Source organism: Hyperolius riggenbachi, chromosome 4, assembly GCF_040937935.1.
Source record: "Hyperolius riggenbachi isolate aHypRig1 chromosome 4, aHypRig1.pri, whole genome shotgun sequence".
Lineage (NCBI taxonomy): Eukaryota > Metazoa > Chordata > Amphibia > Anura > Hyperoliidae > Hyperolius > Hyperolius riggenbachi.
This window is the reverse complement of record NC_090649.1, coordinates 480,878,019-480,903,913: the sequence shown is the minus strand read 5'-3', so window position 1 is coordinate 480,903,913 and position 25,895 is coordinate 480,878,019. Positions and strand designations below refer to the sequence as shown.

At 45.9% G+C, this 25,895-nt stretch overlaps 1 protein-coding gene across 5 annotated transcripts in view; it reads left to right on the top strand.

Annotated features, from left to right (window-relative positions):
- Window positions 1-25,895, top strand: part of TRERF1 (transcriptional regulating factor 1) — a 211,510-nt gene that overhangs the window by 177,875 nt on the left and 7,740 nt on the right. For all 5 annotated transcript variants that reach the window (XM_068232983.1, XM_068232984.1, XM_068232980.1 and 2 more), the window contains 3 exons: window positions 16,257-16,345; window positions 21,763-21,876; window positions 24,228-24,407. In XM_068232983.1, coding sequence (XP_068089084.1) covers window positions 16,257-16,345; window positions 21,763-21,876; window positions 24,228-24,407 — 383 coding nt within the window. The remainder of the gene's footprint in view (window positions 1-16,256; window positions 16,346-21,762; window positions 21,877-24,227; window positions 24,408-25,895) is intronic.

Genomic DNA, 25,895 nt, shown 5'->3' with positions numbered 1-25,895 from the left:
CTCAACTCTTCCTGTACTGGAAACAATTAGACTGATGTATCTGATCTTAATGTTTTTTTTCTTAGCTGTACTACACATACAAATCATAATATCATCATTTTTTTTTCGCTTCAGTGTCTCTTTAAGATTGGTTGGTGTGCCCATACACTTGAAATCGAGGTCATTTTGCTGCCACGACTCTCCGGATTGAAATAGTTTCTCTTCACACTGACGTTTTACAAAAGCCCGGCCGTCCTTCTGAGGCTGTCGTACTCAGCTGCTTTATTGTGGGTTGAGACAGATCAGTCAGTGGAAATAGTCTTCTCTCTGAGGTTACTTGTGGTGCTGTGTGAAAGCAGCGCTATGGAAACGTCTCTGTCGCTCTCTAGTGCTGTGGTCAGCGAGAAATGCTCTGTCTGGTTTGAGCGAGTTTACAAACCCACAACTCGATGTTCTTTCTGGAAGCCACACAAGTGACGTACGTACACGGAAGCTGAAGAAACCCCAATAGTCATCGCTGGGTTGTAGTATTTATAAACCTGAGCCTGTTGTCTACATGTTGCAATTAGAACGTTATACAGCTACCAACTCTTTAGCAGACAAACAAAGTAACATTTTTGTTGGCTGCAGGGCTGAAATGTGCCTTCCCCAGCCTGGCAGGGTATGCAGAGAGGGCGACAGGGAGCTGTCATACATACCTGTCCAGACGGCTGGATCGCTTCTTCTTCCTCCACTGCGGCAGCGATGTACTCCCGACATGTCTTCTTGGTTCCGATCACATCACGTGATCCAGGAGACTTTGTCAGTGTTACAGTGCCGCCCACTGGTGGAAAAGGGGTGATTGAAGAGTCTCTTCCACCAACCCCTTCCCCCACCGGGTGGCACTGTCTCCTGGATTCCAATCACATGTCATATCCTGATTGGATGTGATCGGGACCCAGAAGACCTGTGGGAGGTTCAGAGTTGTCGGTGAAGGAAGAGAAGAAGCTGCCCGGGACCGGTAACTATAACTGCTCCCTGCCGCACTAGGCAGCCAAACCAGATATGCCGACACACTGCACAAGCAGCTTTCAAACAAAACATTTTCATCAAAGCTGCTAAAGCAGGGGTAGGGAACATATGGCTCAGAAGCCAGGTGTGGGCCTTTTGATGGCTACATCTGGCTCACAGACAAATCAGTAGGGGTTGATTCACTCTCAGCTACACTGCTCAAGCAGCACAGCTTAGTCACTGGACCTGATAGGGTCCAGAGTTGGACAATTGGAGTGGCCTTTAGTTTTGGGGTAGCCTCAGTAAGTTAGTAGTACATGCTACAGCAGTAGCGTGCCTACTTTGAAAATATTACTTGCGCTGCCACACTAAGCTGTGCTGCTTGAGCAGTGTAGCTGAAGCAGCACAGCTTAGTGTGGCAGCGCAAGTAACATTTTCAAAGTAGGCACGCTACTGCTGTAGCATGCACTACTAACTTACTGAGGCTACCCCAAAACTAAAGGCCACTCCAATTGTCCAACTCTGGACCCTGTCAGGTCCAGTGACTTTGTAGGACGAGATCTCTGCACTTTATTTGGCCCAATAGGCAGCCTATTGGGCCAAAGTGCAGGAATCTCTTCCTACAAAGTGAATCAACCCCCAAGTCAGCTAGCTAATTGTACAAGCTGTTAGTCGGCATTTCTCCTGTCTGGCTCCCAGGAAAATTGCTGATGTTGCTGAAACCCGAGAGAAGCTGAAGATGTGTCTGACGCTTCCGCTGCCTGGCAGATCAACTATATACATATCACCATGGCAACAGGGACGTGAGACTTCTGCTGAGCATGCGCACTGTCCCAGTTTGAAGCTTATTTTAAACTATGTGGCGTGTATGGCTCGCTCAGCCAAAAAGGTTCCTGACCCTCTGTGCTAATGGGTCAAGGCAGCCCCTCCATGGAGTTCTAATACAAGGCAGGCGGTGGAGGCCAGGAATAAGGTGGCAGGTATCCAGAAGTCACATCTACTGCTTTACTGCTAAGCCAATGAGGAAGCCATATAGGAGCAGCACCGTATCTCCAGAGGGGGGTGCTGTGAGTCACAAGAGTGCTGTACATAGTGCTGTATCCGGTTCATGCTTTGCTGTGGTGAAGGCTAACAGAGCCCGAAACAGCTGCCTGCAAGAGGGATTATATGGCTGAGTAACGTTAGTAACATGTGATATAACCCAGCCGTCCTAAATGTATGAGGGGGGATCGTAAAGTTTTAAAGAGAATCTGTAACAAAAAAAAAAAAAATAGCCCCAGGGGATACCTAGCTCGGGAGGGGAAAGCCTCTGGATCCTTCCTCCAGCGCTGGGACCCCCGAGGATCTCCTTGTCGGCCACTTGTCGGGCTACACAACCCGATCAGGCTCGGCTATTCCGCTGAAGCCCGAGCAGAGAGACGCTACTGGGCATGTGCGCAGCGGAAATGGCAAATATTATTGCCGCTCTACATCCGGGGCTGCCAGCGCTGGTTCCAGATAGCTGAGCAGGATGAGAGAAGTGCCCATGTCTCGATTTTCCTGCCGACCGATGAGTTTTTTTTTTTTTTTTTTTTGGCGCCGGGGCAGTCGTTTCCGCTTTATCGTGATGCGGGTACAGGTGCAAGACCACGTTACGCCGCTTAGCGCCGCGATTACAGTCATCACAGCAGATCAGATCGCTAAGATACTCAACGACTCCTGCGCAAAGTACCGCGATCACCTAAAGTCTCGTTCGATCCCGAGATGTGAATTGTGGTGTGACGTCGTGCGCACCCGCTGACAGAAAAAGGCATCGCTGACGACCGTCGTCAAGGAGACGTCGCAGGACCCATTGGGCAGTGAGTACCCAGCTTTAGGATCCAGAGGCTTCCTCCTCCCAAATTAAGTACCTCCCAGCAAGCGGAGCATGCGCTTTTGACATACGTGAGCTAAACCTAATTGCCGCTTAATAGCATGTAGCGCGACTGCGAAAGTTCACTAACACAGCCGCTACTACTTTAATTAACATAGCAGTGGCCAAGCTAGTGAAGTTAGTAAGTTAAGAGCACATGCTACGCAGAGAAGACCGCGCATAGCGTGCACACACTCATTTTAATTTGTGCTCCTTCAAATTACCTTGCACTGGCGGGAGCGCTACTTTTAAAGAACAACTGTAGCAAGAGGGATAACCAAGAAGGAAAGTAGGTCTAGCACCAGTCTCAATGCTTCAGTAGTAATTTATTCCAACAGGTACAGTAACGTCGTATGAGGGTAGAAAAGAGCGGCCTGACAGCCGTTTCGCAGGTCCCCCTGCTTCGTCAGAGGCCTCTGACGAAGCAGGGTGACCTGCGAAACGGCTGTCAGGCCGCTCTTTTGTACCCTCATACGACCTTACTGTACCTGTTGGAATAAATTACTACTGAAGCATTGAGACTGGTGCCAGACCTCCTTTCCTTCTTGGTTATCAAACGTGAGTTCTCATAGGTAGAGAGCACAGTCTGCTCAGCTTCCAACTGCCTATAGTCAGTGTGCAACGAGTGTCAGTCACTCCCTGTTCTCTCTTTTCTGTAGCAAGAGGGATATGGAGGCTGCCATATTTATTTCCTTTAAAGCAATACCAGTTGCCTGGCTGTCCTGCTGATCCTCCACCTCTAATACTTTTTGCCATAGACCCTGAACAAGCATGCAGCAGATGAGGTGTTTCTGACATTATTATCAGAGATCTGACAAGATAAACTGCATGCTTGTTTCTGGTGTGATTCAGACACTACTGCAGCCAAATAGATCAGCAAGCCTGCCAGGCAACTGGTATTATTTAAAAGCAATATCATATGGCAGCCTCCATATTCTTCTCACTACAGTTGTTATTTAATGTATCGACCCCAATGAGCCGATTTTCTCAATATCATGCACTTGGGGACCAATGCTGACAAAATATCATAAATATACAGTAATAACATGAAGGTGGTCAGTAAAACTTTATACCTGGATTAAAGAGCATAAAGACAGTCCCCAGTTCAGATCTTGGCAGGACATGGCTGTTTGCTCTCCTCTGTCTGTGTGAGTCTCCCCAGGCAATCTGGTCACGTCCCAAAGACAAACTCGTCGGATAATTGGTTTCCAAACAGACATGAACTTTCAATCTGGCATACACATACATGTAATCCAAGAGCATAATTTATAGTTAACAGGGCTACAAGTATACTTTATCCAAGTACAAGTTCTACCCATAAAACCATATCATACTTTGTACTGGTCTGGGCAGCACGGTGGCGTAGTGGTTGGCACTCTCGGCTTGCAGCGCTGGGTCCCAGGATCGAATCCCAGTCATTGCTCAATCTGCACAGAGTTGTTCCCGTGTCTGTGTGGGTTTCCTCCAGGCACCCTGGTTTCCTCCCAAAAGCCTACAGAAAAGGTAGTTGGCTCCCCTCTAAATTGGCCCTAGACTACGATACATACATAGATGTATGACTATGGTAGGGGTTAGATTGTGAGCCTCTCTGAGAGACAGTTTAGTGACAAGACAATATATTCTGTACAGCGCTGAAACAGTTGTCCGTATGAAGGGTTGGGGTTCCACCAGTTGTGCCGAAATCTACCACCGCGCATCCAACCACCCTCTTTCGACCGAGATCTCTCCATTCAGCACATTCATTCGTTTTTGATCAGTTTTGTCCAAAAATTTATAAAAAAATATGGATTGGGCGGCCATGTTGCGGCGTCGATCTCTGGCAGGTCTGATCATGATGGTAAAATCTGCTGGGAAAATGGAGCAAGTGTATGGATATAGATTACGTCACTAAATTCAGGGCTGTGGAGTCGGAGTCTAGGAGTCGGAGCAATTTTGGGTACCTGGAGTCGGAGTTGGAGTCGGAGTCGTGATTTCATAAACTAAGGAGTCGGAGTCGGATGATTTTGGACAAAATGCACAGCCCTGGTAAGTATTAGACTAAGGAGTCGGAGTCGAGGAGTCGGAGGCATTTTGAGTACCTGGAGTTGGCAGTTTCGTAAACTGAGGAGTCGGAGTTGGAGTCGGAAGATTTTTGTACCGACTTCACAGCCCTGACTAAATTACAATAGAAACCAGGGCTGTGGAGTCAGTACAAAAATCATCTGACTTCGACTCCATTTATGAAACCACCAACTCCGGCTTCAGGGACCCAAAATTGCTCCGACTTTGACTCCACAGCCCTGGATCTACATGAGGAGGCAAGTTTTGTAGCTCACTGTACGTAGTTGTTGAGCAGTTGTAAGACTTCAGTTTCACAATGGAGAGTTAGAGGCATGAAAGCTCTTGGCTGAACAAGTGGTATAGAGAACATAAGTTTGCTTTCTTATAGCAGAAAGTATTTGCAATAATTCAGGTTGGAGTGAGCTCTGAGATTTCTCCCAATGCATTACTGCTAAAATATGCCAATCAACCAATGTTGTCCCTGTGAGCGTATTTCAGCAGTGATGCACTAGGACACATCTCAGAGCTCACTCCAACCTGAATTATTGCAAATAATTTCTATTATAAGAAAGCAAACTTTTGTTTTCCTTAGCATTTTATTAACCACTTCAACCCAAGGCGTTTTTTATCCTAACGGACAAGAGCGATTTTCACCTTTCAGTGCTCATCCCTTTCATTTGCCAATAGCTTAATCACTACTAATCACAATGAAATGATCTATATCTTGTTTTTTTCACCAACAATTGAGCTTTTTGGGGTTGATATTTGTTTTCAGTAATTACTTTTTTTTCTATGCATTTTAAAGGGAAATACAAGGAAAAAATGAAAAGATACACTATTTCTCCAATTTCATCCCCTATAGTTTTAATATAAACCCTGCTACTGTACATAAAACCCCCACATTGTATCTGCCTATTTGTCCTGGTTATAACAAGATTTTAATTATGTCCCTAGTACAAAGTATGGTGATAATATAGTATTTGAAAATGAAGGTGTATTTTTTCTTTGGGGTTTTTTTTCACAATTTTCATGTGCACGGGAATACACGTGCACGTGCGGGAGCGCGCACAGCAGCACTGTCTGACTTAGAAAAATGTCCTGGAGCCATTAAAGAGACTCTGTAACAAAATTTTCATCCTTATTTCTTCTATCCTATAAGTTCCTATGCCTGTTCTAATGTGGTCTGGCTTACTGCAGCCTTTCCTAGTTGCACAGTGGCTGTGTTATCTCTGTTATATGATATAATTTTATCTCCTCTGTCAGGCTGAGGCACTCAGACTGGAATGTGCAGGGCTGCTTGTGATTGGCTAGAAGCTATACGCACCCTCTCCAGGCCCCCTGCAGGCTCTGTATGACTCACACACTCTGCGTATGCGAGCCTATCAGAAGCTGGTTAGTTTGTTTGTAAACACTGCCTAAAACTGGCAATTACAAGCCAGGATTGCAGCAGGGAGTGGCAGGAACAGCACAGAGGGGCCCAGGAAAACATAATGAATAGAATGGTATGCTTTTTGTTGTAAGAATGTTAGAGTACAGATTCTCTTTAAGAGGCTCTAGCAGGACGTTTTTATAAGTCAGCATATCATTAAGTGGTTAAGAGGGCTTTTTGGTTCATTGTAGCCCCTTACACATTGCTAGGAGTTCTGGTTCACCATGAGCTAACGTATGTAATCTGTTACAGTGGTATAGAGATTTACTAACCTGGGGCTTCTTCCAGCCCCGAGATTCCACTCTCAGCTCCGTAGTGGGCCGCCCTCCAGCCACCTGTAGCATTCTGCGCAGGAGCAGAGGCATTTGTGCGTTGCGCAGTGGCTGAGAGTGGGAGCGGAGGCACTAGTGCGTTGCGCAGTGGCTGAGAGCGGGAGCGGAGGCACTAGTGCGTTGCGCAGTGGCTGAGAGCGGGAGCGGAGGCACTCGTGCGCTGCGCGGTGGCTGAGAGTGGGAGCGGAGGCACTAGTGCGTTGCGCAGTGGCTGAGAGTGGGAGCGGAGGCACTCGTGCGTTGCGCAGTGGCTGAGAGTGGGAGCGGAGACACTCGTGTGTTGCGCAGTGGCTGAGAGTGGGAGAGGAGGCACTCATGCGTTGTGCAGTGGTTGAGAGTGGGAGCGGAGGCACTCGTGCGTTGCGCAGTGGCTGAGAGTGGGAGCGGAGGCACTCGTGTGTTGCGCAGTGGCTGAGAGTGGGAGCGGAGGCACTCATGCGTTGCGCAGTGGTTGAGAGTGGGAGCGGAGGCACTCGTGCGTTGCGCAGTGGCTGAGAGCGGGAGCGGAGGCACTCGTGCGTTGCGCAGTGGCTGAGAGTGGGAGCGGAGGCACTCGTGCGTTGCGCAGTGGCTGAGAGCGGGAGCGGAGGCACTAGTGCGTTGCGCAGTGGCTGAGAGCGGGAGCGGAGGCACTCGTGCGTTGTGCAGTGGCTGAGAGCGGGAGCGGAGGCACTCGTGCGTTGCGCAGTGGCTGAGAGCGGGAGAGGAGGCACTCGTGCGTTGCGCAGTGGCTGAGAGTGGGAGCGGAGGCACTCATGCGTTGCGCAGTGGCTGAGAGTGGGAGCGGAGGCACTCATGCGTTGCGCAGTGGCTGAGAGTGGGAGCGGAGGCACTCGTGTGTTGCGCAGTGGCTGAGAGTGGGAGCGGAGGCACTCATGCGTTGCGCAGTGGTTGAGAGTGGGAGCGGAGGCACTCGTGCGTTGCGCAGTGGCTGAGAGCGGGAGCGGAGGCACTCGTGCGTTGCGCAGTGGCTGAGAGCGGGAGAGGAGGCACTCGTGCGTTGTGCAGTGGCTGAGAGCGGGAGCGGAGGCACTCGTGCGTTTGCAGTGGCTGAGAGTGGGAGCGGAGGCACTCGTGTGTTGCGCAGTGGCTGAGAGTGGGAGAGGAGGCACTCATGCGTTGCGCAGTGGTTGAGAGTGGGAGCGGAGGCACTCGTGCGTTGCGCAGTGGCTGAGAGTGGGAGCGGAGGCACTCGTGTGTTGCGCAGTGGCTGAGAGTGGGAGCGGAGGCACTCATGCGTTGCGCAGTGGTTGAGAGCGGGAGCGGAGGCACTCGTGCGTTGCGCAGTGGCTGAGAGCGGGAGCGGAGGCACTCGTGCGTTGCGCAGTGGCTGAGAGTGGGAGCGGAGGCACTCGTGCGTTGCGCAGTGGCTGAGAGCGGGAGCGGAGGCACTAGTGCGTTGCGCAGTGGCTGAGAGCGGGAGCGGAGGCACTCGTGCGTTGCGCAGTGGCTGAGAGCGGGAGCGGAGGCACTCGTGCGTTGCGCAGTGGCTGAGAGCGGGAGCGGAGGCACTCGTGCGTTGCGCAGTGGCTGAGAGCGGGAGCGGAGGCACTCATGCGTTGCGCAGTGGCTGAGAGCGGGAGCGGAGGCACTCGTGCGTTGCGCAGTGGCTGAGAGCTGGAGCGGAGGCACTCGTGCGTTGCGCAGTGGCTGAGAGCGGGAGCGGAGGCACTCGTGCGTTGCGCAGTGGCTGAGAGCGGGAGAGGAGGCACTCGTGCGTTGCGCAGTGGCTGAGAGCGGGAGCGGAGGCACTAGTGCGTTGCGCAGTGGCTGAGAGCGGGAGCGGAGGCACTCGTGCGTTTGCAGTGGCTGAGAGTGGGAGCGTGAAAAACAGCAGAGCTGCACAAAGAGACCAGACAGACTTCTAGGGGCTGGAATAAGCCCCAGATAAGTAAATGTCTATACCACAAGAACCGCCTAACTTGCAGCTAATAGCATCTTTTGGCACTTTTATTTGGCCTGAGGAAATGGGAACGTACCCCCGAAACGTGTTGCCAGTGCATGTCAATAAAAATTCATCTAATCTCATGAAGTTGTCTTTATTGAGGTAAGCCACCTGAGCCTTTTTCTATTTTATTTGGTGTTAACTTATTTTATCACATCTGGGCGCCTCTTTCCCATTATCTTGTGCCTTCACCCTCCTTCAGGAGGGGTAACATCCCTTTTTAATCTTTGGTGGTCCTCAACACCTTGGTCAGTCAGGCTGTGTTTTTGTTACAAGAGTGCGACCATCTCCAGCTCAGTCTGGAAACCCGAGTAGAGTCGGGATTATACATCTCCACCTGCCTAATGTGGTCGGTTCCCCTGCTGAAACCCACCCTTGTGAGTATTATTCAGCTACCACTTCTTATTTCCCTCAATTATTGAGACATACTGCACCATTTAGTCTCATGTGGTTTTTCCTTGCAGGGTGTTTTTAGTTACCCCAACAACTGTATAGTTTATATCACTTGTCCATTTCAGAAGTCATTTAAAGGATATCGGAAGTGCAATAAATTAAATAAAGAAAGGCCTTACATAGTATCCTGAAGTTCTCCAGACCATGACTGTGGTGTTTGTTCCCTCCCACGATCCTCCATTTGCTCATAATCCGGTGCAGTATAGGCTGCAAAGATGCTAGGATAGCGTAGCCAGAGCGGCGTCACTGAACAAACTGTGAATGCCTGGGCCAAACTAGATCTGGGTCAAAGGTTGGCAACTTCCTGAAGTTGTGACCTCTTACCGGATTACAGTCAAGCGGAGGATCGCGGGAGGGAACAAACGCTGCAGTCATGGTTTGTAGACCATCAGGACACTATGTAAGGTCTCTCTTTATTCCATTTGTATCACCTCTGATATCCTTTAAGCCAGTATGGATAGGTGCAGAACTCCACAATGGGTTTTTCAGATTTAAACTGGACCTGAACTCAGAACTTCCTCTCTGCTCTTAAAAGGTAAGCAACAGCATAAAAACCTTTTAAAGAAAAATATTTCTTTGTTACAGCTAATACAAATCCTGCAATAAATCTGCAGTGTGTCTACTTGCTGCTTTCACAGGAGCAGACACAGTGTTAACATCCTGTGTTTACAAATTGCTGGCCCGTGGCCAGCTGACACAGCTAAGATGAGGGGGAATTAGAAAGGCTAAACTCTCTAAATACTCTAAATACTTACAGGGTGCATTTCTCTCTGTTTCCTTATGTCCTGTGCAAGAGCTCAGGTACTCTTTAAAAGTTCAGTTCCAAAGGAAATACCGGTACTTGTAATTTACGTTCATCAACTTGATCAGCTTGAGAATTTGTCTTCTTCAATTTTTTATACAATTGAACTTTAAAAATGTGCACGGTTTATTCAGTAGAAAGCTTTTGGATTCCTTTGCTAGGGGACTTCCTGTGGATGTAGGTCCTCTATAGCTTAATGCAGTATCGCTATTATCGGGTATATTGTACAGTCAGCGTTTAGCAAGATCTGTTGATGGAGGGTTTGAATCTGTTTAGACGAAAGGAAACACCTTCACCTCTCCTGATAGAGGTAAATGTAGATTCCGTTGCTCATTGGAAGTAACGCAACACTATCTAGATGAAGATACAGGTTAGCGCTTTTACATTTGGCAAAAGAACATCCAGATGAGGAAATGCAGCTACGGTAGACTGTCAGCTTCTAGGAAGCAGAGGCTGATGGGAATGTTCCTGTGTATTATAAAGCTGTACAGGTTGTTGGTGCCAAGTTAATGGGTAGAAAACATCTGAAGAGCGTGGTTCAGTGTTTTCAGTAACAGTGGGTAGCCTTGTGTTAATATTATATACAATACTTTATATAAGAAAAAAAATTATTGCATTTATACAGTGGGTTGCAAAAGTATTCAGCCCCCTTGAAGTTTTCCACATTTTGTGACATTACTGCCACAAACATGCATCAATTTTATTGGAATTCCACATGAAAGACTAATACAAAGTGGTGTACACGTGAGAAGTGGATCGAAAATCATACATCATTCCAAACATTTTTTCCAAATCAATAACTGCAAAGTGGGGTGTGCGTAATCATTCAGCCCCCTGAGTCAATACTTTGTAGAACCACCTTTTGCTGCAACTACAGCTGCCAGTCTTTTAGGGTATGTCTCTACCAGCTTTGCACATCAAGAGACTAAAATCCTTGCCCATTCTTCTTTGCAAAACAGCTCCAGCTCAGTCAGATTAGATTTACAGCATTAGTGAACAGCAGTTTTCAGATCTTGCCACAGGTTCTCGATTGGATTTAGATCTGGACTTTGACTGGGCCATTCTAACACATAGATATGTTTTGTTTTAAACCATTCCATTGATGCCCTGGCTTTATGTTTAGGGTCATTGTCCTGCTGGAAGGTGAACCTCCGCCCCAGTCTCAAGTCTTTTGCAGTCTCCAAGAGGTTTTCTTCCAAGTTTGCCCTGTATTTGGCTCCATCCATCTTCCCATCAACTCTGACCAGCTTTCCTGTCACTGCTGAAGAGATGCACCCCCCGAGCATGATGCTACCACCACCATATTTGACAGTGGGGTTGGTGTGTTCAGAGTAATGTACAGTTTTAGTTTTCTGCCACACATAGCATTTTGGCCAAAAAGTTCCATTTTGGTCTCATCTGACCAGAGCACCTTCTTCCACATGGTTGCTGTGTTCCTCACATGGCTTGTGGCAAACTGCAAACGGGACTTCTTATGCTTTCTGTTAACAATGCCTTTCTTCTTGCCACTCTTCCATAAGAGCCAACTTTGTACAGTGCATGACTAATAGTTGTCCTATGGACAGAGTCTCCCACCTGAGCTGTAGATCTCTGCAGCTCGTTCAGAGTCACCATGAGCCTCTTGACTGCATTTCTGATCAGCGCTCTCCTTGTTCGGCCTATGAGTTTAGGTGGATGGCCTTGTCTTGCTAGGTGTACAGTTGTGCCATACTCCTTCCATTTCTGAATGATCGCTTGAATAGTGCTCCGTGGGATGTTCAAGGCTTTGGAAATCTTTTTGTAGCCTAAGCCTGCTTTAAATTTCTCAATAACTTAATCCCTGACCTGTCTGGTGTGTTCTTTGGACTTCATGGTGTTGTTGCTCCCAATATTCTCTTAGACAACCTCTGAGGCCTTCACAGAGCAGCTGTATTTGTACTGACATTAGATTACACACAGGTGCACTCTATTTAGTCATTAGCACTCATCAGGCAATGTCTATAGGCAACTGACAGAACTCAGATCAAAGGGGGCTGAATAATTATGCACACACCACTTTGCAGTTATTTATTTGTAAAAAATGTTTGGAATCATGTATGATTTCCGTTCCACTTCTCATGTGTACACCACTTTGTGTTGGTCTTTCATGTGGAATTCCAATAAAATGTATTCATGTGTGTGGCAGTAATATGACAAAATGTGAAAAACTTCAAGGGGGCCGAATACTTTTGTATAGCACTGACATCTTCTGCAGCACTTTACAGTCATATGTCAGTTACAAAATGTCAGTGCTATATAAATACATAATAATAATATGGGAGGACATTAGACTATGCCACAGTCATAGTCTAATGTCCTACCGTATTATTATTATATATGTATATAGCTCTGACATCTTCTGCAGCACTTTGCAGGGTACATAGCCATGTCACTGACTGTCCCCAGAGGAACTTACAATCTAAACCTGCCACAGTCATAGTCTAATGTCCTCCCATATTATTATTATGTATTTATATAGCACTGACATTTTCTGAAGCACTTTACAGAGTACATAGGCATGTCACTTACTGTCCTCAGAGGAGCTCACAATCTAATCTCTACCATAGTCATAGTCTAATGTCCTACCATATTATTATTATGTAATTATATAGCACTGACATCTTCTGCAGCACATTACAGAGTACATAGTCATGTCACTGACTGTCCTCAAAGGAGCTCCCACTCTAATCTCTACCATAGTCATATACTAATGTCCTACCATATTATTATTATGTATTTATATAGTTCTGACATCTTCTGCAGCGCTTTACAGAGTACATAGTCATGTCACTGACTGTCCTCAGAGAAGCTCACACTGTAATCCTACCATAGTCATCGTCTAATGTCCTACCATATTATTATTATGTATTGATATAGCACTGACATCTTCTGCAGCACATTACAGAGTACATAGTCATGTCACTGATTGTCCTCAGAGGAGCTCACACTCTAATCCTACCATAGTCATAATGTAATGTCCTACCATATTATTATTATGTATTGATATAGCACTGACATCTCCTGCAGCACATTACAGAGTACATAGTCATGTCACTGACTGTCCTCAGAGGAGCTCACAATCTAATCTCTACCATAGTCATAGTCTAATGTCCAACCATATTATTATTATGTAATTATATAGCACTGACATCTTCTGCAGCACATTACAGAGTACATAGTCATGTCACTAACTGTCCTCAAAGGAGCTCCCACTCTAATCTCTACCATAGTCATATACTAATGTCCTACCATATTATTATTATGTATTTATATAGTTCTGACATCTTCTGCAGCGCTTTACAGAGTACATAGTCATGTCACTGACTGTCCTCAGAGAAGCTCACACTGTAATCATACCATAGTCATAGTCTAATGTCCTACCATATTATTATTATGTAGTTATATAGCACTGACATCTTCTGCAGAACATTACAGAGTACATAGTCATGTCACTGATTGTCCTCAGAGGAGCTCACACTCTAATCCTACCATAGTCATAGTCTAATGTCCTACCATATTATTATTATGTATTGATATAGCACTGACATCTTCTGCAGCACATTACAGAGTACATAGTCATGTCCCTGACTGTCCTCAGAGGAGCTCAGAGTCTAATCCCACCATAGTCATCGTCTAATGTCCTACCATATTATTATTATGTATTGATATAATAGCACTGACATCTTCTGCAGCACATTACAGAGTACATAGTCGTGTCACTGACGGTCCTCTGAGGAGTTCACAGTCTAATCCCTACCACAGTCATAATCTTATGTTTTTGTCATAGTCCAAGACCAATTCTGGGGGAAACCAATTATCTTGTGTTTTGGGTTGTGGGAAGAAATGTACACAAAAGTCCAGTCTCATCAGCAGGAGGTGCATGCGCTCCTATAGACTGACATCCTCTGAGACAACTGCTGGGGCTGAGCTACTTGCGGCCTGAAATAGTGGAAGCAGCCAGTAGTATTGGAGAGGCAGTGAGTAGAGTGGTCAGTGCTTATTCTTCCAAACTGGCTACTGAGTCTGGCCAGCGATCGTTCCCAAAGCTGTCACCTGACGCAGTAATTTACAGTCACTTTGGGCACCGTGTAGATTGTGAGCCCCTCTCCCCCCCAAACCCCCCACCCAAGTGTGTTCTTCAGGATTTTATGACCCCATCAATGACAGCCTTCCCATGGACTAACTTGGATTTGAATTGTAGAATCGCATGATCATTAACCCATTCGCGTTCCGTCGTTTTCACTTGAGAAATGTTCACCTCCCATTCATTAGCCTATAACTTTATCACTACTTATCACAATGAACTGATCTATATCTTGTTTTTTCCGCCACCAATTAGGCTTTCTTTGGGGGGTACATTTTGCTAAGAGCCACTTTACTGTAAATGCATTTTAACAGGAAGAATAAGAAAAAAAAGGAAAAATTCATTATTTCTCAGTTTTCAGCCATTATAGTTTTAAAATAATACATGCCTCCATAATTAAAACTCACGTATTGTATTTGCCCATATGTCCCGGTTATTACACCGTTAAAATTATGTCCCTATCACAATGTATGGCGACAATATTTTATTTGGAAATAAAGGTGCATTTTTTCCGTTTTGCATCTATCACTATTTACAAGTTTAAAATAAAAAAAAATATAGAAATATATCATCTTTACATTGATATTTAAAAAGTTTAGACCCTTAGGTAAATATTTACATGTTTGTTTGTTTTTTTATTGTAATGTTTTTTTTTTATATTAAACATTTTATTTGGGTAGTTTTGGGAGGGTGGGATGTAAACAATAAGTTTAAAATGTAAATGTGTGTTGATTTTAATTTTTTTTTACTTTTGGTTGTAGTATTACTTTTTGAGTTTGTTTACATGACGTCACTCTAAGCGTAACACACGCTTAAAGCGACGCATGGGGGAGGTAACTTCCAGAAAAGGCGAAGCTTCCGAGAGAAGCTGTCGCTTTTTCAGAGGGGGAGAGGAATCAGTGATCAGGCACCATAGCCCGATTCACTGATTGCCTGGCTAACGAACTGCGGGCCGGGAGCGCGCGTGCATGCCCGCAATCGGCCGCGGGAGCGCGCATGGTTCCTGGACGTAGTTTCTACGTCCAGGAACCAAAATAGGTTAATCCGATACCCTGTTTGCATGTATGACCTTGTGCTATGTTGTATGTTGGATGACATTGTGCTACTTCTCTGTCTGACACCGCTTGTAAACATTGTATCCCTATTTATTGTCCAGCACTGCGTATTATGTTGGTGATTAAAGTGTAACTGTCGAGCATAAAATCAAAAATCAATTCTTTATTTTTATCTGGTAAACAAGTAATAAGGATGTTAACCAGGCAATCAAAAAGTTAAAATCTCTTATTACTTTTCTTGCTGATAAATGGTCATTCCCCAGTTTACCTGACTCTTATTTGGTACGTTGCCGCAAAAAGGAAGTTGCAGGGCATGCTGGGTTGTCCTTTTTTTGCTTCTTTATTTCCCCTCAGACTTAACTAACCTGCCTGGCGTTCTATTAAGATCGCCAGGGAGGCTGCGGGAGGGTTTTTTTTTAATAAAAAAAAAACTATTTCATGCAGCCAACTGAAAGTTGGCTGCATGAAAGCCCACGAGAGGGCGCTCCGGAGGCGTTCTTCCGATCGCCTCCGGCGCCCAGAATAAACAAGGAAGGCCGCAATGAGCAGCCTTCCTTGTTTTGCTTACATCGTCGCCATAGCGACGAGCGGAGTGACGTCATCGACGTCAGCCCACATCCTGACGTCAGCCGCCTCCGATCCAGCCCTTAGCGCTGGCCGGAACTTTTTGTTCCGGCTACGCTGGGCTCAGGCGGCTGGGGGGACCCTCTTTCGCCGCTTCTCGCGGCGGATCGCCGCAGAGCGGCGGCGATCAGGCAGCACACGCAGCTGGCAAAGTGCCGGCTGCGTGTGCTGCTTTTTATTTGAGCCAAATCGGCCCAGCAGGGCCTGAGCGGCAGGCTCCGGCGGTACTGGACGAGCTGAGCTCGTCCAGACCGCCCAGCAGGTTAATGTACAGAAGCAAAAAAGGACAACCCAGGATGCCCTGCAACTTCCTTTGTGCGGCAACGTACCAAATAAGAGTCAGGTAAGCTGGGGAATGATCATTTATAAACAAGAAAAGTAAGAGTGATTTTAACCTTTGGATTGCCTGATTAGCATCCTTATTACTTGTTTACCAGATAAAAATAAAGAATCGATTTTTGATTTTATGCCCGACAGTTACACTTTAAAATAAAACAATAAATAATAATAATGTTCAAAATTAATCAGAAATGGAAGTGCCTGTAATCTCCACTAGGTGGTGTTCCGATGGCCTTTATTACATTTGGTTTTTCTGTTTTACACATCTTTTGCAGGATCAGACATCTGGACCAACACTGAGAAGAAGACTTTTAGCAAAGCCTTAAATACTTGCAATAAAGATTTCTTCCATGTTCAAAAGATGGTAAGTGCAGAGTCTCCTGCTTCATAGAGAACCATTGCAATCATTAACAGAAATTCTATAAAAATACACCTTGCAAAAATCAGATCTGTAGACAAGACAAGAATAACAACATTTATATCGCACTTTTCTCCTGGCAGACTCAAAGTGCCAGAGCTGCAGCCACTAGAGGGCGCTCAGTAGGCAGTAACCGCTTGCCCAAGGTCTCCTTACTGAATAAGTGCTGGCATACTGAAGAAGAATAGCCAAGATTTGAACCCTGGTCCTCTGTGTCAGAGCCCTTAACCAGTACACTATTCAGCCAATGCTGAGGTGAGGAACAATTTGATCATAAAATTCAGATTAAAAATGACTCTGAGCACCTCAAGTCGGCACTGTGTGACAAAGTTGAGGCGAGGAGCAGAGGTGGACAACAACGAAACAACAACAGCGAAACGTTTGTAAAGTGTTTTTTATTACTGTAGGATCCAATAGCATAAGGTTGTCTCAGATCAGTACATAGTGATGTGTACAGCAGAAAAAGTTATGTGATCATAAATGCCAGACTAAACAGGTGGTTTTAGAGTTTTGATTTAAACGTAACTAGGTTTGGAACTGTCTTGATTAAGTTTGGCAAGGCATTCCGCAGGGTAGGGGCAGCATGACAGAAAGCTCTGGCTATAAAAAGGTTTTTAGTTGGACTCTGAGGTGGTCAAGTTATTGGATGCTTTCGATCTGAGGTTGTAGGAGGTTTAACACAGTTGCAACAAATCCTTTAGCTGTCCAGGGCTTATGTCGTGTAGGTATTTGAATGTTAACATGCCAACTTTGAAAAGGATTCTCCATTTTATGGGTAGCCAGTGTAGTGAGCAAAGGGTTAGTGTTATGTAGCAATGGCGGGGTTGGCTTGTTAACAGTCTTGCGGCAGCATTCTGTACTAGCTGCAGGCGGGGTAGGTCCTTATTTGGAAGGTCCGCATAGAGGGCATTACAGTAGTCCAGCCGTGATGTGATGAAGGCGTGAATTAGGGTTGGAAGATCCTCTGAAGGAATGAGGTGCTTAATTTTTGCAATATTCCTTAGGTGAAAGATGGAATGTTTCTCAACAACTGAAATTTGATTCCTGAAGTTTAGTTCCCCATCAATCAGTAAACCCCGGCTGCTCACAGTGCTGGAGCTAGGAAGGTGTGAGTTCCCTATCCTCAGTGGTGACTGTGTCTGGAGCTGCTTTGCTGCTAAGCGCTGACCTTCGATGACAAGAACCTCAGTTTTGTCATCATTTAGTTTTTGTTTTCAAGAAAGCTAGCATTTAACAGCTAAGCTTTTAATGTCTTTTGAAGGCTTTTAATGTCTTTCAGTGCATAGCGTTTGAGAGCATTGCGTTTTCTGGGTTGTTGTTGGCCTTTGCAGGAAAGGGCTGGGATTTGTCTGTCAGTCAGTCTGCAGGAAGCGGAAATACAGGCTTTTGTTGGCCTTCAGTGGCTTTTGCTGACATTGAAATGCAACGATAGCAACACTAAATGACTTCTAGAAGCTGCATGTTGCTTTTGAGACAAGGGGATCTACTAATAGGTTTTCATGAAATCCTGCAAAAGCTCGTACTAAATGCTCCCATTCACTAGAATAGGACATCGCTCGATCCCTAAAAACGTCGCTTTTGCCCGTCACCCAAAACGTCTGGGTGAACCAGCCCTAAGAGCCCTTTTCCACTATGAAATGCGATCGCGATTGCGATCGCAATCGCGTTTCAATTTCCACCATGCGATTGTGATTGCGATTGAGCTACTATACTCATAAATTGAAGAGGATTGGTGGGACTGGCACTAGATCGCTAGCTGATTAAGCTGAGGGTATGGTGTATACTGATACCGTGCCTCCAGAGGTAATTCAATTGCATCAGTGTTTGTAGAATGACAGAGATTCCGGGCACCGGCAGTAGCAGCAAAGAAACACCTTTATTTCATCCTCAGATCAGAGATTAAAATAGTCAGATGTGAAGCCTGACAGCCTGTTTCGCAGAGTAACAAGCTCTGCTTCTTCAGAGGCAAAAAGATTACAACAAATACATCCATTCAACACTTAAATACAGTGATGACAGCCTTACCGCTCCAGACGCCACTCCCCCCAACCGAGCAGAGTACGAACGCCAAAGCTCCGAGCCGCCGCCGCCGTCGGAGCTTTGGCGTTCGTACTCTGCTCGGTTGGGGGGAGTGGCGTCTGGAGCGGTAAGGCTGTCATCACTGTATTTAAGTGTTGAATGGATGTATTTGTTGTAATCTTTTTGCCTCTGAAGAAGCAGAGCTTGTTACTCTGCGAAACAGGCTGTCAGGCTTCACATCTGACTATTTTAATCTCTGATCTGAGGATGAAATAAAGGTGTTTCTTTGCTGCTACTGCCGGTGCCCGGAATCTCTGTCATTCTACAAACACTGATACTATACTCATTATAGTACAGCTCAATCGCATACAATACGCGGCAGGACGACGATTGCGCTTTGACCAAAATCGCATCGCAATCGGATCGCACTAATGGAAATTGCTGCTGCAGTTTCCATTAGTTTAATGTACCTTGCGATTTGCGATCAGAAGCAAATCGCAGGCTAGTGGAAAAAGGCCCTAAGCCAAGTTTTCAGTCATCCATTCCTGAAGCTCAGCTAAGCATGTGTTTATTTTTGGGATGGGGTCTGTCATGTCGGGTTTGAATGACAAATATAGCTGGCTTTCACAGCACAGCAGTGGTATGTCAGACAGTATCAGACCAGTGCGAATAGGTGACAGTGTCACGGTGGGGCCACTGTGTCAGGGCTGTGCTGGATACAGCGATGTGATTATGGCTCACAGATGGTCATCGCAGCTCAGGAGCTCCTGCCAGTGTGCAGAGATAGGACAGGCTTGTGTTACCGTGTCCTCAAATGTCAGCCCCAGTCACAACCTTCCTGTGCTGTGCAGGAACTCAGGAGACAAGATGGCATAGAACTTCCTACTTACTTATATCCTATAGTGATCATCTCATCTGCTTCCCTTGCCTTGCATTAGGTAAATGGGGCATATTTGCCAAAAATAATAAGGCCCTAATAACTTTTCTCTTACCCCAGAATAATAGTGACCCATGCCCAGATGCAAAAAACAAGTATACAGTAAAACCTCCATTATTCAGAATTCAGTTACCCAAAAGTCTCAAGCAACCAACCAAAAAACTTTCTGGCCTTGCAGAATGCATAAATCTACTTTTACACTTCTTTATACAGTAATCAACCTGTTACATTAAAGTAAACCTGGGGAGGGGGGGAGGAATTATACGACCCTGGGGCTTCCTCCTGCCCCCTCCAGGCAGATCGCTCTCTTGCCGTCCTCTGCCACCGCCTGGTTCTTCATCAATTGACCCCGGAAAGTTCCCCGGTCCTGGGTCAACTGCGCATGCACAGCATGGCAGCGCACCCCCATCACGCTCCTGTAGCCGGGAGAGCATGCAGCCACACTGCGCATGCGCCGACTAGATGACTTACCTGGGCCGATTGCAGAATCGTCAGGCTCTTCTACTGACCACATATGCTATCACTCCGTTGTTATTGCCTGATGAAGTGGGATCAAGTCTGTGAAACACATTGCATTGTCCCCCGGAGTATGTAAATAAACTTGTTGTATTTGACAAACAAATTGGCAATTTTTGTGTCTGCTTGGAGGAGGTAAGTCCACCACTGCCTCCTCATGTTTTAAAGGAAACCAGAGCTGACTTAAACGAAATGTTTTATACATACCTGGGGCTTCCTCCAGCCCCATCCGCTCGGATCGCTTCCATGACGCCATCCTCAATCTTCTACTCCTCCGCTACCGGGTCCCTGTGATACAAGTCTGAAGAGCCTGTGTGAATGACTGGCTGTTAGGTGAGAAACACATTAGCAAGCTAGTCTGTAGGCAGATAGGATATATTTTGTATTTTTTAGTAGTGATGAGACCATTCTCCATAGAAAACCATTGACAGAATAAAGGCTATTTTAGGTTATGAGAACATGCTGTTTGCGCTGCGATCACGCAGTGATCATGAGGGATGAATCATAGTTCCACGTTGTGGATAGGCTGAAGGCCAACTACACCCTATCACAGCAAGTACTGAGCATGCGTGGCACGTGATATGGTTATATAACATTGTGTTGCAATAAGCGCGTAACCCTGAATTAACTGTTTCAGGAATTGCACGTTCACACGGGACTTAACCAAAACTAGTCCTGTTCATGAGAATATTGACTATAAGTCATCCAATCGTAGTGAAGCTCATGCCTGAGCATCCCCAGAATGCAATAGGGAAAATGGGTGGAGCTATGAGTATAAGGCAGAGAGATTTCCCTTGCTCTGATGGGACTCTCCACTACTGACGAGTTGTGTGATGTTGTGTATGCGCTGCCTCCTGACGATCGCTGGTCCCCCGATATGGAGTGATGATGCAATATCCGGTAATGTATTGATTCTTTACTCTATTACTTATCGATGATTCACTGCTATACCTGTAAATAATGTAAATAATTGAATAAATATCCTAATACAGTGTGAAGTTGTAAGCTATGTATTTACCCGGCCTATAGGCAGGTGTGAGTCGAGTGTGAGGCCTTAGCAACGCCAAAAACATAGCATTACAGTCCCGTAACTTCCTCCAGTTGCGGCCAGTCTGACACAAATGAAGTAAGCTGTTTATGTATCTTTCTAGTAGCCGTCGGAGAGATGCGTAGAGGGCGTACTTCTCTTGTGCAGACTAGCCACAACTGGAGGATGTTATGGGACCCAGTACCGGAGCAGGAGAAGACTGAGGATGGCAGCGAGGGAGGGATCAGAGCGGATGGGGTTGGAAGAAGCCCCAGGTATGTATAAAACATTTAGTTTAAGTCAGCTCTGGTACACTTTAATCTTTGTAGATACTTTTATCCTATTGGCGCCTCTGTATCCATTCTACGCTATATCAAGTCCACCCCTGGTGGAGGGGTGTTACCCCCTTTTTTCCCACATCTACGGAGAGCGACTTCTTATTCCTGAGTAGAGTCAGGTCTAATCGCCCCACCTGCCTATAGAGTGGTTGTCTTTGAGGTAATCCTGCCTTGTGAGTATAGCTATTACTCTATCGTACTTCATTTCAACTACCAGTAAATACTACACTATATTTGGCTATTGGTGTCCCTACTCTGTTATGCTTACATAGTTACCCATATAGAAAAAAAAATTAGGATTGGCCAGTCATTGACCAATTTTACCACCTCCGTGTAGTATGGAAGTTGACCTACATACTCTGCTTATAGTATTATGAGCAGATAGTGTTAAGTAATCTCTGTAACTTTATATATATAACGTTCATCGCAAGGCCAAAACAAGCATGAGCAAAGCTATTACAGTTACTTGTTATATTTCTATACAGATGTGACCTTTCTCTTTAAGTCAGCTAACGTCTTATTGCAGATAAAGACGAAGACTATAGCCCAGTGTGTGGAGTATTACTATACGTGGAAAAAAATCCTTCGCATGGGGCGTCGTCAGAGGGCGCGGCTGGTGGAAGTCCATGAAGATGATACAGTAAGTTCTGCAGGTTGTGTGGCCAGCGTGGTACCTGGTGTCCAGTATGTCAGCGCGTACAATATACGGTAGTACCGAAAAGTATTTGTAAATTTAGCAGAGTGAAACTTTACCAATCAATGGGCCTGATTCACAAAGCGGTGCTAACAGTTAGCACGCTGGTGAAAAGCCCTTTATCACGCCTAAACTTTTAGGCATGATAAGTTTAGGCGTGATAAGTTTAGGCGTGATAACTATAGCACCAACTGGGTTAGCACAGCTGATCAAAAGTTTTGCGCTAGCAAAGTCTGGTGCACTTCGCATAGAGTTTAATGGCGCTGCTTTGCGTGCGGGACTTTGCGCGCGATCTAAGCTTATCTAAACTTAGCATGCCTAAATTTATCATGCCTAAACTTATCACGCCTAAACTTATCACGCCTAAACTGGCTTTTCACCAGTGTGGTGCAATGGTTATGGCTAAAGTATCTAACTGGGTTAGCACCGCTTTGTGAATCGAGCCCATTGTCTAAACTCGACCTCAGCCAAGTACTGCAGGTACCGAATCAATGGGACTTCACTTAGTATATACCATCATAAATTTGTTATTTTGAAGGACATTAAAAGCACCTTAGAGACCCTGGGACATAGGCACGGAAGTCCAGTAAAGGTGCCATGCTAGGCTCATGTTACCTAGGCAATCCAGGTTACGCTAATTGTGAAATGTGCGCAACATACTCAGCATACTTAACCTTCTGGGGACCGCCTAACGCCAATAGGTGTGACCAAGACGGCAGCCCCAGGACCGCCTAACGCCAATTGGCGACAAGTCCTGGGGCGGGGATTTGCAGGAGATCGCGCGCGTCGACATGGATGACGGAGCTTCGTTCCGCCATCAGTTTCCCAGCGGCGATCACTGCTAGGAGATTGTTAGATGGCGAAACCGCCGTCTTTTCACAGGATACAGCGCTGCGATCTATGGCAGCACTGTACAGGGGACAGCCGTGTGACACGGCTGTCCCCTGGGTGGCACAAAAGTGATCGGCTGTCAGAGCCTATGACAGCAGATCACGCTGATTGGCTGGCTGTGGGAGGTAGGAAGGGGGGATTACAAAAGAAATATAAAAAAAGGAAAAAAACCAAGCATCGGCGGAGCGATCAGACCCCACCAACAGAGAACTCTGTTGTTGGGGAGAAAATAACTTGTGTGCTGAGTTGTGCGGCCCTGCGGCGAGGCCATAAAGCTGCAGTGGCCCTTTTTGTGAAAAATGGCCTGGTCTTTAAGGGGGGCAAAGCCTGTGGTCCTGAAATGGTTGAAGAGGAACTCCAGTGAAAATAATGTAATTTAAAAAAAGTGCTTCATTTTTACAATAATTATGTATAAATGATTTAGTCAGTGTTTGCCCATTGTAAAAGCTTTCCTCTCCCTGATTTACATTCTGACATTTATTACATGGTGACATTTTTACTGCTGGCAGGTGATGTCAGTAGAAGGAGATGCTGCTTGCTTTTTTGGCAGTTGGACCCAGCTGTAAACAGCTATTTCCCACAATGTAACGAGGTTCACAGACAGGAAACTGTGGGAGGGGTTTCACCACAATATTAGCCATACAGCGCCCCCTGGTGATCCGTTTGAAAAAAGGTAAAGATTTCTCATGTAAAAGGGGGTATCGGCTACTGATTGGGATGAAGTTCAATTCTTGGTCACAGTTTCTCTTTAACAGTAAAATTGCTGTGCGCTCCCTGCAACTGCCAACTTTACTTTCGTGCACAAGTCCCGCTTTGTGGTACTGCTTTGGCACTATTCTGGGGCTGCCCCAAGAGTTACAGGGCCCGATCCAATTCACCTTTTCTCCTAGGAGATAATTTTCCATCTTCTGTTTAAAATAACTTTTCAGCGCTCTGCAATTGAAAAAGTACCAAAAAGTAGGTGAAAAGTACTGTCAAAGTTATTCTGAGTATCCTATTGCTTGCTGGAAGCTTAAAGTGGAACTGAATATTCGCTAAAATCAAAGTGTTTCACTTACCTGGGGCTTCCCCAAGCCCCCTGCAGCCGTCTGTCCCGCGCCGGTCCACCACGATTCTCCGTTCTTTGGCCGCGTGGCAGTTTCGTTACCGCCGACTTGTAAGTCGATGGCAACTGCGCCTGCCCAGCCCTGGCCACACGTGTCCTTCTTTGCGTCCTCGTCCTGCAGGATACTATTGTGGACGGGAACGCGAAGAAGGATACACGTGGCCAGGGCTGCGCAGTTTGCCGTGGTGGTGGTGGGGGGTTTCAAGTGTCTGCTTTCTTGTGCTGTGTTTTTGTTTTTGTCCTCTTGTCTTGTTGTTTCTGAATGTTGTACTGTACATATTACGGAACTGCTTATTCCTAGACGAGTTTGGAAGATGTGGAGGATGAGGAATACCTTGTGGACAGGAAGGAAGAAGAGATGTGTGAACAAGTGCTGAAGTCACCTGACATCTTCCATCCTGCAGAAGTGGACAGTGCAGCCACCGAAACCCTCGGCCCTCCCACCGGGGCCTTTGTGTGCGAGATGGGGAACTGCGGAGCTGTGAGTATAGCTGTGGCTTCCTCGTGAGATATAGCCTCAGGACACAGTGTAGGAGGGGCGCACAAGTCTCTCAGCTATCAATTACCTATTGTGTTTGAAGCAGAGAGAACTAAGAAAAGGGGATACTGTACATGGCAGTGACTGCAAGGCCAGATAACTAGAGATTAAGGTGTTGGGGGCCCTGGGGTACCTCTTAGTCTAATAGTAATCAGTGTGTGACGGCTGGGGTTTGAGGGATGGAGGGGCGCACTTTGGGGTTTCAGCCTTGGGTGCTGGAGGACCGTGTCCCAGCTCTGGTGACAGCTCTCTGAACCTCCCAGACAGGATGAGGATTGTTCTGGGTGACAATCAAGGGACACATGTACTTACAAGACCCATAAGTATCACAAAATGACCATTTTAGGCACCAAAAATCTAGAGTTTGTCCATAGCTTTGATAAATAACATTTATATTGTGCTTTTCTCCTGGCAGACTAAATCACTTGAGCTGCAGCCACTAGGGCGCGCTCTATAGGCAGTAGCAGTGTTAGGGAATGATCTGCTGGTTATCTGTGAAGCAACAAGATGCATCGATCAGAATTTCAGTCGATTTGTGGCAAAAATCGATCGGAATTATAATTTGATGGTAAATTTCTATGGGCAGGGGAGCAGCAGTAGAGTAGCAGTAGCAATTGTTCTGTATTGAAACTGAACTGCACATGCCCAGGATGCTCTTGGCCACAGCTGTGCACAGCCGTGTGGTACCATGATACATGGAGGAAGGAGACTGTACAGCGCATGCATCCGGGTCCGACTGGTCCTAGTTGTGGGCAGGAGTATTGGTGTGTTTGAAATATTCTAATTTTGAGATCTTCCAATCAGAACCTGAATCTTCGCACATGCGCACCGCAGCAAGGGGGGGGGGGGGGTTAACTCACCCTTGATGACGCCTCTGCGCTGCCCTCCACGTTGCATTCCAGTTCTCCACTACTTCCTCATTTAAAGAGACACTGAAGCGAAAAAAAATGATGATATTATGATTTGTATGTGTAGTACAGCTAAGAAATAAAACATTAAGATCAGTCTAATTGTTTCCAGTACAGGAAGATTTAAGAAACTCCAGTTGTTATCTCTATACAAAAAAGCCATTAGGCTCTACGACTTTCAAATTCGTGGAGAGGTCTGTTATCTGACTTTTATTATCTCAACTGTAATTGAACTGTTTACTTTTCCTCTGCCAGAGGAGAGGTCATTAGTTCACAGACTGCTCTGAAAGAATCATTTTGAATGCTGAGTGTTGTGTAATCTGCACATATTAGAGAATGATGCAATGTTAGAAAACACACTATATAACTGAAAATAAAAATATGAGAATATTATCCTTGCTGCTAATCTTCTAGTAATTACCCCTACTACACAACCAATTCATTATATCATTTTTTTTTCGCTTCAGTGTCTCTTTAAAGAAAATCTGTAATGAAAAAAACCCTCCGGGGGATGCTTACCTCG